We start from the raw sequence: 15366 nt of genomic DNA, 5'->3' as shown, positions 1-15366 counted from the left end.
AGTAGATTTTATTCACTGTCTTTGCTGCCCTGTAATGGGCGCCTGGTGGTACTCTTTCCAACTCTGCCATTGGAAAGAGGAGATTTGGCCCAATCCATAGATGTATGATTTGGCCATAATAAGGTAATTTATAGGCCTGATCAGGGCTAGACTGGGACCAAAAATCGGCCCTGGCATTTTTGGCCCAGACCGGCCCACCATAATCGGTCGGACACCACCCACCAGTACACCATCCTTGCGGTCCCCTTAAATATGCGTACCTACTGTACTATTCCCCCAAACCACTACAAAGCTGGGTAGTAAGTGCCATGGACAAGTGGACCAGTGTACTCACTCCCTCTTGGCTGAATCTTGTTTTGGGTGGTGATGTAAAACACCTGCATCATAGCAGGCTCAGGATGGGCAAAGTAGTCTATAGCCTGTTCATCCCTGTCTCTCTCCTCCACAACCTGGCTTGACTAGACGTAAAAAGAGAGAGAGATGATTACAATTAACTGGTACATTCAGGTCCAGAATTGTTGGAATTCCCTGACAAAGATGTGCAAAAAGCTGTACAATTTAAACAATACCATACTGGTAATGAGCAAATTGTTGTTTATTCAATTAATGCATGGAGCTGTTCCATCTTATTTCATTTGATACTAACTACTCAGTTCATACAGATTTCAAGTATTCAAATATCAATGATGAATATTGCATAAGGTTTACACAGTTAATAGATCACCTTCTTGTTTTATATTCATGTTCAGAGAGGAGTAATAGTTAGATCTTTGTATGTGATTTATAGGGCAATTAAATCAATGGTGTGCTTGTTTGTTTGGGGAGTTTGACCTACAGTTAATGTGCCTACTAGGGTTGTAACGGTACACAAGAGCCACGGTTCGGTACATACCTCGGTTTTGAAGTCGCAGTTCACGGTTCATTTCGGTACAGTGGGGGAAAGTTTGCAGAACGTGGCTTTCCATGTTCCACTCGGGGGTGACGTAGTGAGCAGTTACTGTTAAGTAGGGCTGTCAACGAATATTCTATATTCAAATTAATAATTGACTTGTAAATTTTTTTTTTTGTAAATTTTTTAAATACATTAGATTGTAAAATTAATATTAAATTGTGAAGAAAACAGGTCTTCTAGGTAGGTAGGTTGTTTGCGTTCGCCATACTATGAGGCTATGCTAAATTACAGGTAATCTCTCAGTGGTGTGAGTGGGCTGAACAAACAACATCCAGTCCTTTGCGCAAATTATATATATATAATTTTATATTTTATATATTCTTTATTTTGGTTCATTTTTCACATCTTTTCCAACGTCACTTATTTTTTTTTTACATTTTTGCATGGACATTTTCCTTTTCTTTTCCAAAGTCACTTTTTCACATTTTTGCATGTACAATTTTTCTTTACAGTATGAATTTCCGCTTTTTCATAGACAATAAATTAAAAAATCAGTGGTTACGAAAATGTGCATAAACATTTAAAACATTTTCCCTTTCTTTTCCAAAATCACCTCGTCACATTTTACAACAACCTTTTCTTTTCTTTACAGTATGATGTTCCGTTTTTGCATAGCCAATCTACTCATTTTTCTAGAATAAGACAACCACCACCACAATACAAACAAGACTCACAGGACAGGGCAATGGTATATGAGGGATAGCCGTCTTTGTTCTTGTTTGGTCTGGTCCGTTTATGGGATAGTTATAGATTTTAGGTTATAGTTGGTAACTATAGTAACCTTGCTAATAGATCAGAAACAAATGTCCACAAGAGTTGATAACGTTTTCAAATGAACAGCTACTCTTTCAGTGGGGGTATTTTTTATTGAAGCTCTTTATGTATGTTTGGCTGATTTGTTCTGGTTTTAATGCTTATGGTTCAGCTTGATCTAGTACAGGCACAAGCTCTCAGGATATGTTGTGGGACGATCAAGACCTCTCCCATAGTGCACTGCAGGTTGAGACAGACATACCATTATAGATGATAGGAAAACAACTCATGGCAAATTGTTGGACTTATTTGTCATGACAATTATATAGGTCTAAATTCACTTGGATCTTAAGCCGAATGTTGGATTATGTAATTGGTTTGTCATGACAAACCAATAAAAAATCGCGAATTAACCGGTGGCTACAACAACACACAGTAACCAGAATATGTTGTGCCTTTACACATATGTTGGATTATGTAATTGGTTTGTCATGACAAACCAATAAAAAATCGCAAATTAACCGGTGGCTACAACAACACACAGTAACTACATGCATCATTGGTTACTGTGTGTTGTTGTAGGCACCGGTTAATTCGCGATTTTTTATTGGTTTGTCATGACAAACCAATTACATAATCCAACATATGTGTAAAGGCACAACATATTCCAGTTAACAGTATATTCTTTTTAATGATTCGTTGCGGCGAAATCAATACTTCCATTTGTATAAATTGTGGTAAGGGGAGCTTATTATTCCTGCCTTTCTGAGGAGCTTGTCGCGGCTCATGCGCATGCGCACGCTCGGCCAATCAGAGCAACGCGGAAGGACAAGTGGGCTGCCAAAAGTATTCACGCGACCGGGACCCCAATATAACGTTAAACAAGACGAAATTATTTTTCTGGACTGTAACCTCTTAGCAGTTGTTTTGAATTGAGCAGTACTGTATTGTACCCATTCTGCAATCTGTTAATAACGTTTCATTCATTCATTCAAGGTTGGCGATGTTTTCTATGCAAAATCTAAGTAGTAAATGAGTATGAAAATACTCACGTAAAGTACAAGTAGCTCGAAATTGTACTTAAGTACAGTACTGTACTTGAGTTAAAAAAAAATACTTTACTTTCCACTACTGTACATTACATAGATCCATAGTGCAAGAAGTATCAGCATTCCTTCAGTCATCACAGTTACAATATTACAAGTGGCCCACCAGATGTCACTGTCTCTTCACGTTTTACCTGCTGGGCATTGTGCAGCTTATAATGCATGGCTGAACGGAGTCAGGTCAGTTTGAGTTTCATCACATGAACCCAAATTAAGTTGAATATTATCGTTAACGAGCAACACTAATGTTCCTTAGTAAACAGACCCAGTATTGGCTCACATTACCTTTCTTAAAACAGACATTGCAGATGATATGTCCACAGGTGGTGACAGCTAATGCTATTTTGCGGTCAGCACTGGGGGACTGAAAGCAGGAGTTGCAGCAGATCCAGGAGTCGGACATGTTCTGATAGCAGAAGTTTCTACGTCACGTTGATGAATGAGGGCCCAGGTTTGTTCTCGGGAGGAGCATTATATAGTTACATAGGGGGGGGAGGTGGTCCCATTTGATAGGTCAAGTGGGGGGGGGGATACAGGATTGGGGAGAAAGGGGGGGGGGGACAGGATTGGGGAGGAAGGGGAGGGGAGTGTCTTTACATGAGAGAGTTGGGGACTCAATATATTATTCCACAGTTGGGGGAGGGGGGGATACAGGATAGATACAGGGGAGGGGAATGTCTTTACATGAGAGAGTTGGGGAGTCAATATATTATACCACAGTACCCAGAAATTATACTTAAGTGAAAGTATGGGTACCGTCTCAAAATCTGACTCAAGTAAAAGTCAAAGTATCTGGCTAAAAACACACTTGAGTAAAAGTCCTACTTTTAAATGTACTTAAGTACTAAAAAGTAAAAGTAAAATTTTGTTTTGAAAGGGATAGACCAGGGGTCTCAAACTCATTCCATCGTGGGCCAAGTTTTCATTTTAACTATACATTGCACCAGGTGAGTTAGTTGAAGAGGTGAGCCAATTAGTGAAATCATCAGCTGGTGTTTAGGCAAGGCTGGAATTAAACCAAGCATACACTCTGCCCACAATTGAATGTGTTCTGCGATAGACAATGCTGAAATGAAAGAACAGAGGACACCTTTTTTGCATAAAAATTATTTAATGCACTTCTCCATTGAAGGTAAACTAACATGGACGGCATTCACATCACAGCATGAATAATATCACAATATTAAAAACAGAATGATGTATCCTGAATAATATCACAATATTAACCACAGCATACTGGATTATCCTGAATAATATCACAATATTAAAGGCAGAATACTGGAGTACCCTGAATAATATCACAATATTAAAGACAGAATACTGGAGTACCCTGAATAATATCACAATATTAAAGACAGAATACTGGAGTACCCTGAATAATATCACAATATTAACCACAGCATAATGCGGATCTGACTGTCTATTCTTCTGATAGCAGGTGTTTAATCAAAGATCCCCGCTTTCTAGTGTTGCACAAGGACCAATCAGCATGGGTATGGGCGGGTTCATTTTCCATTGATGGGGATTTGATTGGCTGTTTACCTGCGGTCGCAGGATTAATAACGTTAACGTTAGTTCCGCCAGATAAACAATTAAAATATACAAATTAAAATGGTTGGACCTGTGAGATTTGTACTTTGTAGGTCTGCATTTTAAATGTAAGGAGTAAAAAGTATGGGTTTTTTTTCTCTGAAATGTAATGGAGTAAAAGTACAAAGTATACAAACCTAATAATACTCGAGTAAAGTACAAATCCCCCAAAACAGTACTTAAGTATTGTAACGAAGTAGAATTACTCAAGTACTTTACACCCCTGCCCATCTCTTCATAATTATGTATTTATTTTTTCCCAAGGCACAAGATATCAATCTAGAATCTCCCACTCTTATCGCTGTCGTGCCTAATATTGTTGCTTTAATTAATTTCATACTCATAATCCTTGGGTTTTGGGCTAGAATAGTAAAAAAAAAAAAAAAAAAAGCTTCATAATGAGAATACTTGTGTATTAGTGGTTTACTTTTGTATCATATACAAATGAGGTCTGTGGTGCATGAAGACGTCGCCATCAGCGTGGGTGTTTTAATGGGTCACAGACGCAAGCTCATCGCTCCATTTGTGGTAAGCCTGGCACAGGATATCATCACTCATATCATGGAAGATTTCTACAATAGAAAGAAAACTCTGATTATTACATGATATAGGTATGTTGTGTTTTACTTGTGTTCGCTGATCTCAATTATTTATAGACCTGAACATCTCTGATCATCAGGAGTGTTTTATAGTGTTGCTTTATGGAAACATACCTGACTGAATACATGCAAGGAACCTATAAAAGAAGGAAGGGTCATCATATCACTGTGTGTAGCGCGTAAACGCACATTGGTGCCAAGTATGGAAACTTTCAGTTCGGCCAACATTGAGTTGAATTGTTTAAACAGGTTATTACCTCGGATATCAGAATCATTGGCAATTTGTTGCATTGTTAACTAACATTTGATATATTGATTGATGTATATTTCCTCTGATAATAAATTGGATTTGTAGTGCACTTTTCGTTCACTAGGATCCCAAAGTGCTACAGGGTTAAAACAGTTAAAAAATAAAAATAATTATTAATAATAATAAAATAAAAGACAGAATGAAAATTAAATAAAAATAAAACATAGTTAAAACATAGTATACACAGAAAATGAAAAACAACAGCACAAGAAAGAATAAAATCACAAGAAATAGCTAGCAATCAAAGGCCTTTTGAAATAAGGTTTTCAGGCCTGCTATAAAGGAGTCCAGGCTCTGTGGTGCCCTCAGCTGGATGGGGAGGCTGTTCCACAGGCGTGGTGCAGCCGTGCAGAAGGCTCGGTCCCCCATGGTGCAGAGCCTGGTACTGGGGACCCGAAGAAGCAGGCTACCTGCAGATCTGAGGGTAAGGGTGGAGGATTGTGGAGTGATGAGTTCCTGTAGGTAGAGGGGTGCGTGTCCGTTTATGCAGTTATGGGTGAGCAGCAGGATTTTGTAGTTGATCCAGGATGAGACGGGGAGCCAATGTAGTGAGTGGAGGATGGGAGTTATGTGCTCATGTTTACGGACTCTCATCAGGACCCTGGCAGCGCTGTTTTGGATGTATTGCAGCTTTTGGATGCTCTTGCCAATCCCGATGAAGAGTCCGTTACTGTAGTCCAGTCTTGAGGAGACAAAGGCATGGACAAGCTTCTCTGCATCTGACAGGGTTAAAGTGGGACAGAGTTTGGAGATATTTCTTAGGTGATAGAATGAGGTCTTGCAGAGGTGTTTTATGTGGATGTTGAAGATAGCTGGTGTATTTTGAATTATAATACAGGCTTTAATAGAACGGGCACCAAAGTCGGATACCAAGCAGAGCACATAATGCTGGTATTCTGACGTAAATGGTACATTTATATAAAATGGTAAATGGTGCATTTATATATCTCTTTTATCCAAAGTGCTTTACACTTTGTTCCTCACATTTTACCCATTCACTCACACATTCACACACCGACAACCATGCAAGGTGCCAACCTGCTCATCGGGAGCAGTTAGGGGTTATGTGTCTTGCTCAAGGACACTTCGACACACTGCCCGGGAGGAGCAGGAATCAAAACCGGGAACCTCCAGATTACCAGACGACTGCTCTACCTCCTGAGCCACTGTCGCCCCCCCCCCCCACGTGTGACCCTTCCTTCTTGTATGGTGTCCTTGAATACACACAGGATGTGTTATAGAATAGAATAAAATAGAATAGAATAGAAATACTTTATTCATCCCGAGGGAAATTTGGCACTACAAATCGCTCACAGTAAACAGTAAACATTTAGGTAGACAAAACAAAAGTCACGAATAAAAAATAACAATAAGCCTAAGAATAAAATACGGTCCGGGATAAACATGTCCTATGTTACATTCTAATATAAAATATACAATAAAAAATATACAGAAATATACAGTAAGTGTAAATGTGTACTATGTCGGTTTAACCCTCCAGTCACCCTATGCCGCAATTCTCGGCAAATAGCCTTTTATTCACATGTGTGTGTGTGGATAGCATTGGCTATATTTTATGTAAATGCCAGGAAAGTAGCTCAGTCTCACATCTTTGACTCAAATTCCAATAATCCATGTTTTTTTTTTTTTTTAATCACTCTGCCAATAACGGCGTACGACGTGTTTCAAGGTCATGCGAATTCTGCCAATAACGGCGTACAGCGTTATTCTGATCATATTTCATATTTTTCGCCATGGTATTCATATTTCATTCACAGAGCCTTGTCAGATGCTGCGGGACTCAGCACAACTCTGCAATGCTTCAATACTGCCACCTGGTGGCTGATCGGCGAGTTGCCAAACCGGAAATGCCTGTTGCAGCTCGGTCCGTCCCCTAATTCCATCCGGCCACTCGTTTATGGTCGCGGGACTCAATACACACACCGTGGATATAGATCGTTGCCATAACTCAATAATCTTCATGATTTGGGCGTGTATTAGTAATATACAAACCGGAAATGGATCGCCTCGATCCACATCACATAACTGGGATCTGTTTGCTCCACTCTCATCAACCAACGGTAAGAGGAGACTGACGTGAGTTTCAGCGTTTTTGTTTATCATTTTCGATACAAACTGCTCTGATCAATACTGTATATCACCCATACTACATAAATCATTTAACGTCGGTCACGGAATTATAAACGACCCCCCTCCCCCCCCCCCCCTCCGTTCACCCGCGCATGGTCAGTCATAACGTTTAGGACCATGTACAGTTGACATTTTTAATATATTGTTGATGGAATTTGATAATCTAATATATGCATTTATGTCTATATCTCACGTTCTAGGAAATACTGCAGAAAACGATAAAAACATATTTATACTCTAGACGGTATTTTCGTATGAATGTGTGAATGAAAAAGTAAAACGTTCCTACATCCTGAACGATATATAATCGATTTATTTTATTCGCTATTGGCATTCATAATTCATCCAGGAAGCCTCCGGGAGCCAGCTGGACCCTGTCTGATATTGCATTGCCTCAATATCGCCACCTGGTGGATTTCGGGCGAGTTACACTCCACTCTAAACCGGAAGTGGCGCTCGGTGCATCGGGGAAAAAGCTCCGCCAGAGATATGTTGTTACGTGGATCAATATACACACCTCGAGTGCATTGAATCGCTTTCGAGACACAAGAATCAATATGCTTTTGGCGTTTATTGCGTCATACAAACGGAAAATGGATCTAGCAGATCGACGTCAAATAATTGGAATTATTTTTCTCCAGACACATCGGCCAGAGGTAATAATAATTAATATAGCGTGTATATGGATGAAACGCCAATCGATAATGTATAATACGTGTCAGGGCCTATAACGCGCGTTCTAGGAATTACTGCTATACAGTCTAAAAACATACTTATATTCGCGACGGTACTAACACGACAATGTATGAATGGGAAAATATAACGTTCCCACATCCGGAACGATAGATACCCGATGTTGAATGGGCCATAGTAATGTCGATATAGCTATAATATTTAAAAAGTTATAGCCCTGGGGAGCTCCAGTAGCTCACCGCGTACCTCGAGCGCTATTTCGGCGCCGGGGACAACCGTGCTCGTCACGGATCTGGGGTAGCAAGTTCGATTCCCGGACAAAGCCGTAACTTTCTCAGAGTGTCTTCCCCCCATCTCTACCCCCATTCAACCTGTTTCTGTCGGTCATTCTTGACCAGAGAAAAAAGCGATAAACGCAAGAAGAGCCAGCGGAATGGCCAAAGTTAAAAAAAAAATTAAAATAAAAAAAAATAGCCCGGCAAAGAAGGTGAGCCACTCCATAGGTTTACAGCACTGGCAGAGAGTGGTAAAGAGCCATAATGCATGGCACCCAATGTGTTAAAAGTACAAGTCCAGGAAGATAGTACTGTCACCCTGTGCTCAGTGATGCAGTGAGGCACAGTGGTGCGTTATAAAGTCTATGGTTCTTACATTACCTGCACATCCCAGTCCCGTCGGGAGAGGCATCCTCAGGGACCCGGCGGAGTGTTTCAGACGCTCGCGGAGAGCCTTGCTGACCAGAGCCAGAGAGCAGTCCTGGTGCCACACCGGCAGCTCCAGCCCCGTCATGCACCGGATGATGCGGACCTTCTCCTCCAGGCTCAGCAGCCCCCTCTGGTGGGCCACGTACACCATGAAGGACATGTCGATGTTCACCGCCTCCCCGTGGAGCAACGCAGGCAGCACCCTCTGCAGGAGGGAAGACGTTATAGACAGGTTTACAAACGATACGATTCTGTTTGAAGGAAAAGATCTCTTCCCGCAAACTCTACCAACACGTTTCACATAATAATATATAGTATCTCATGATCTCAACAACATAGATGAAGGCTAAATGTCAAGACTCTGAGCTTATATTCCATTTGGATGAATGTACTGTATGCGTGCGTGTGTACCTAATAAAAAGTAGTTTATTACGGGGTGCCCCGGTGGTGCACCATGTGTATACGCTCAGCGTAACCGCAGCGTCCTGGGTTAGAATCCGGCTCAGGACACGGTCCTATCCACAATAAAGCAGAAAATGCCATAAAAAATATTTAAAAAAATAAATAAAAAAGTTGTTTAATACTTAACCATTTCTAATTCAGGGCTGATCAGGTGACCGAAGTCCACCAGTCTGTCCAGGTCATCCTCCCACAGGTTAGGAGCCAGTTCCTCCAGCATGGTTTCTATGGCGATGCGGGTAGACGCATCGGCGCTGTCAGAGCCACTGGGGTCATCGCAGGATTGGAACTTGGAGTCGAGCAAATTCCTGCCCTCCGTCTCCAAGAGTTCAAACAGCCCCTTGTGTTTCATCAGAGCCATCTGAGGCACATTTAGATAATCACTATAATTAGGGAAAAGATTCATAGTAGAAACTAAACTGCAGTTAAAGGTAAAACAGTAGGCAAGGTTGACTGCTAGGAAAAAGAACCCTGATTGGTATTGCACTTTGTTTACATGTTTTGTTTTGGTCTGACGTGTGGGTTGGAGTTGAGTAGGGATAGAGAGTGGGTCGCTACTGCTGGGGTGACACCTCAGGCTCTGATGAGGGAGGTCTGGAGAAATGCATAGTATAATAGGTTACTAGATTCCATCCCACATGTCAGACCAAAACAAAGAATGTGACCAAAGTGCCTAGAGGTCACTGTTTGACGGAATTGCAATTTCTACCTTTAATGAATGATTGAAATGGGCCTTCTCATACAGCCCTCATAGCGGTCACAGAGGCTCTTCACTTCACAGCAAAAGCGAAGGGCCTCTCCTCTGTCCTGATTCTCCTGGACCTGTCTGCAGCCTTCGACACAATCAACCACAAGATCCTACTTGTATCCCTCGCAGGAATGGGAGTGGCTGGCTATGCGCTGGCATGGCTGACATCCTATCTCGACGACCGCTCCTACAGAGTATCATGGAGAGGGACCCTGTCGGCCCCCTGTCGGCCCCCAAGGCTCGGCCCTTGGACCCCTCCTCTTCTCGCTATACACCAAATCTCTGGGTAACATTATCACGTCTCATGACTTCTCGTATCATTGCTATGCCAATGATACTCAACTCTCCTTTCCTCCCTCAGATATCCATATCTCTGAGCAGATCTCGGCCTGTCTGTCCGACATCTCCACCTGGATGACGACCAACCACCTCAAACTGACCCTAAGCAAAACAGAGTTACTTCACCTGCCGGGCCAAATCCTCCCCCCTGACTGACCTTTCCATCACAGTGGAGAATGTAGCTGTGGCTTCGTCCCCGGCCGCCAAGAACCTTGGCGTTGTCCTCGACGATCAGCTGAACTTCTCCGCTCACATCGCCTCAACAACCAGAACCTGCAGATTCCTCCTGAGCAATGTCAGAAGGATCCGCCCCTTCCTGACAAAAGAAGTCACCCAACTCCTCGTCCAATCAACAGTCATCTCTCGCCTCGACTACTGCAATGCACTGCTTGCTGGTCTACCAACCACCAACCGCCATCAAGCCTCTTCAACTCGTTCAGAATGCAGTCGCCCGCCTGATCTCCAACCTACCAAAGTCAGCCCATGTTACCCCACTTCTTAGGGACCTGCACTGGCTTCCCATCGCCGCATGAATCCGCTTCAGGGCCGTTTCCTTGCGGCAAAGGAAACGGCTCCCCTCTACCTCTGGTCAATGGTCTCTAAGTACACACCCTCAAGACCCCTCCGCTCTATGTCTTCTGGCCGCCTCAGACCCACTCCTGTCCGAGCTCTGGGAGGGTCATCAAAGAGAAGCCGGATATTGTCGGTCCTTGCTCCACAATGGTGGAACGAACTTCTCACCACAGTTAGGACGGCCGAAACCCGACCAATATTTCGCCGTCAAGTAAAGACACACTTCTTTAATCAATATTTGAAAAAAATATATAAAAAAATACTAACCTTCTTACTGTCCTCTACTGTCATGCACTCTTCCTAATATACTAACATACACTCGACACTGTAGCACTCAAGTTTGAACACTTTAATGAACATTGTTACTCAGCTGAATAGCTGATAGAGTTGTGCCCTTCCGGGGCGCCCAAGTGGTGAACCACGTAACGCGCTGTGTCGCGGCACAGCCGACCCCGGGTTCGATTCCCGGACCCAGCGTTCTTTGCCGAATGTCTTCCCCCGCTCTGTCTCCCATTCTTCCTCTCTCTCTCTCTACCGGACTGCCCGGTAGTAAAAACCAATAACAAATCTACCAAAAACATTAAAAAAAATAGTTGTGCCCTTCCTGCTGACTTGTCGTATACAAAACTTGTAAGTCGCTTTGGATAAACGCGTCAGCTAAATGACAAAATGTAAATGTAAATAGGGCTGGGGCGTGTTTAAAAGGTTCGGATGCTGTGTGTTTTCATAGTGATGCAGGTAAAGACCATGGCTATTTCTGTGATTATTATACTGTTAGAAAGTGTTGGTCTGTAAGCAGCTTGACCATATTAGACACATCACAACATGCCTTTAGTAGTTCCAGCTAGTAGACCAATTCCTCCACCATCATGCACTGAGCACCTTCAGCATCTCTGCCATGCCGTTGGAGATCTGGCGGCGTGGCACAGTTTGGATGAAAGAACGATCTAGAAACGTCGCCACCGGCGGGATGTAAGCCCCCAGCTTATTTTTGCCGTTGGCAAAGTTGACTCCTGTTTTTGCCCCCACACTGGCGTCGACATAAGCCAGCAGCGTGGTCGGAACGCGGATGTAAGGCGTCCTCCGCCGGTAGAGGGACGCCGCCAGGCCAGCCACGTCCAGGCAGACCCCTCCGCCGATGGCTATGATAGGTTCAGAGCGCCTGTCAATACCGAAACTATGAACCTCTTCCAGGATCTTAGTGACTAGTTCCATGGACTTGTTCTCCTCTGTAGTGGCCAGAGGGAGGATCTTGTAGACGATCTTGCGGGCCTCAAAGTACTCGATGACTCGAGAACCATAAAGCCGATTGACGGTCTCGTCGATGACGACGAAGCGCTTGCCGGGCGCGGGGTTACTTGCGACGGCTTTAAGCTCCTCCTCGTCTCCGATGTGGCCCCATAACAGTGTGTCGTTCCTGGGGTCCAGCAGATCGTTGCACTGGATAACTCTGTAGGTGAAGAGGATCGGGCTGACGACTGTCCAGGTGACTCCATGGTCTGACTCTTTCTCGAAGCTGGGGACACATTTACAATAAAGCAGGGGTGTAAAGTACTTGAGTAATTGTACTTCATTACAATACTTAAGTACTGTTTTATTAGGTAGTATTATTAGGTTTGTATAGGTATAGGTTTGTACTCAATTACATTTCAGAGGAAAAAAAACATACTTTTTACTCCTTACATTTAAAATGCAGACCTACAAAGTACAAAGTACAAATCTTGCAGGTCCAACTATTTTAATTAGTATATTTGTTTTTCTGGCCGAACCAACGTTAACGTTATTAATCCTGCGGCCTTGCTTTATTTAAAAACAGCCAATCAAATCCCCATCAATGGAAAATGAACCCGCACTTAAGTATAATTTCTGGGTACTTTTTACACCCCTGCAATAAAGCAATGGGTGGAGGAGGGGGATACATGGTGGAGGAGGGGGATACAATGATGGAGGAGGGGTATGAATGAATGAATGAATGAATGAATGAATGAAATTTTTATTTAACAGATTGCAGAATGGGTACAATACAGTACGGCTCAATACGTACAATTGTTAAGGGGATGCAGACCAGAGAAAGACGTTTGTCTTGTTTACATCAGGGTCCCCCATTTTCAATTCATCATAATGTGCGTGTGTGTGCATGTGTATGTATATTTGTATGTGTATATATTGATATGTGGGACTTCGGACCCCAGGAAGACTAACTGGTGCCATTGGCATCAGCTAATGGGGATCCTTTTTAATAAACAATAAACAATAAACATAAAGCCTTCGGTATGCAGATGGTCTCGATGTATAGTTATAGAGTAGAGTGACAGGAATAACTGCAAGCAGTCAGTCACATACTTCACCCCGAAATGTGATCCGTGCCTAAAAATAGACTAGTATCTCGTCCTTCCCTGGCCAAGCAGGCAAACATACTGTACTGTTAGTAGATATAACAGATCTTGTGTTGGAATTATGTAAAATTAATTAGGTAAATTAGGTCAAATAAAAACGTGTTCAGATCAATATCACCCATTTGAATTGTAGGATAGGCGTTATGTCGGTTTTAAGTTATTGAACATGTGATCGATTTTTAATGTGAGCAGGTGATACCATTATAAAACCAAAAATGACGCATCTAAACTGATTCATGCTGGGAAGATGATATGACTTAAGATCACACTCTGTCATACAATCTCTCCTACAAAATACATCCTACTTTTATTCATACTGTTGCAATACTAGCAATCTTCGATGGATCTCTTTCCATCCATGCAGTATCCTACTTACATTTTAGCAGGCGATAACTTTCCCTCAGCCCGCTGCTGGCTCAACTGTTGGCTCTGTACGCGGGTCCAGGTCCCGTTGGCTTGGACCAGACTGAACTCCGTTTCATTGTGCACATCATGGTGGCCGTGATTCGGAAGCATGTTGACAGAATATTGGACAGCCGGCTCACAGGGCGTAGCTGTAGATTCTGGGCCCCCTGACAGAATTGACTTATGGGCCCCTAAGGGAAGCGAGTGCGCGTCAGCGTGCAAGCGAAAAATTTTGGCCATGTATTTATTGATGAAAACGCATAATATGTTTTTTACCTATACATTTGGATCAGCAGTTCAGCACCTGAACTGTTGGTGGGTGAGCCTAGTAAAGGATGTCGCATTGCGTTCATCTTCAATGAATGAACCAATGCAATAGTCTACCAAAGAACCTTGAGTCGCACTAGGCTAGGCATATTTTCCCCTATTCTTGTGACAATGTTTTCTGATACTCAACATACAAAAGTTGTTACTTGTCCTGTCTCTCTGTAATCCCATCTCCCACACAAAGTCTCAAGCACACTATTAGGTTGACAGACACTTACATTTGTATGTGCTCTGTAGTATACAATCACTCCCTACTTCGATATACACAGTAAATTTCGCAGAGTAAATTTGACTCAAACTGAGTACATTTTACTCAAACTGAGTAAACTGTGTACCTTTTACGAAGCAGATTTTGATTTTGAACTGTCGCGGGCGGAGCACTAGCTTTTTTGCTGTAGGGCCGGGTTGCTGCCTTTCTCAGCAGAGTGCTAAAGCCCTACCTGTTACACGCGCAAGTAATTCAAGGAGGCGCAAGTGACAAGTGTTGAGCTATTGGTGGGGACAATTCAGGATTCTTGGATACTGGTGGGGTCATGACCTTGCGTTCACCCCCTAAATGACACAATGATACCCAACCTTGAAAACCCTGTTGAAGTTAATGAACTGTAATGGACTGCAAGAAATCAACATGACTATCAACTTTATCTTCTGTCTATTTAATTGAAAATTAAACCCAATATAGGAATGAACAAACAAAAAATCTCAACATTCTTTGACTTATTCAATTAATCATATGGGATCCTAAAGGATTGCTATAGGGTTCCAAAAACTTATAGAGATTCCTATAGCATTTTTTTTTTTTTACTAGGGATGTTATCCTACACTTTAAGCTGTATGATATCGCATTACCTGTAACTCTTGGGTCTCTTTCTCACTTCCTCTGCCTCCTCCCTGAGTCTGCAGTCACCACATCATTCTACACAGGAGAGCAATACACTTAGGAATACACTGAACTGGTTTGAATACATGATTTTTTTCTTTTTTCTGCCATGTTCTGGCTGGCTGGCTGGCTGGCCGGCCCACCACCCACCCCCACCCCCACCCCCCACCCCACCACCACACACACACACACACACACACACACACACACAGTTGTACCTTAAGATACTTGAAGGCTGGCATCTGTAAACGCAGATATAAGTACTTTATTCTTATTTTATTATCATTCTTTTCTTTCCAATGAAATGAAATCAGAAAGTGGTATATGATGGAAAATATGAAAGTCAATGCAAGGAAGAGAGAGAGAGAGAGAGAGAGAGAG

General features: G+C 42.5%; 1 protein-coding gene across 1 annotated transcript; it reads right to left on the bottom strand.

The window, feature by feature from the left end:
• Nucleotides 1-3962: 3962 nt before the first annotated feature.
• LOC311244174 (2-epi-5-epi-valiolone synthase-like) lies at nucleotides 3963-15013 on the bottom strand (the record flags this gene model as incomplete). The annotated part of the gene is made up of 5 exons (XM_084333581.1): nucleotides 3963-4973; nucleotides 8811-9063; nucleotides 9448-9678; nucleotides 11860-12493; nucleotides 14955-15013. Coding segments are annotated over 5 exons (1260 nt in total), but the record flags the coding sequence as incomplete, so codon positions are not given.
• Nucleotides 15014-15366: the final 353 nt, after the last annotated feature.

This window comes from Notolepis coatsorum, assembly GCF_963971535.1.
Source record: "Notolepis coatsorum genome assembly, chromosome: 17".
Lineage (NCBI taxonomy): Eukaryota > Metazoa > Chordata > Actinopteri > Aulopiformes > Paralepididae > Notolepis > Notolepis coatsorum.
Note: the sequence above shows the minus strand (reverse complement) of the source record. Positions and strands in the feature narration are given on the sequence as shown.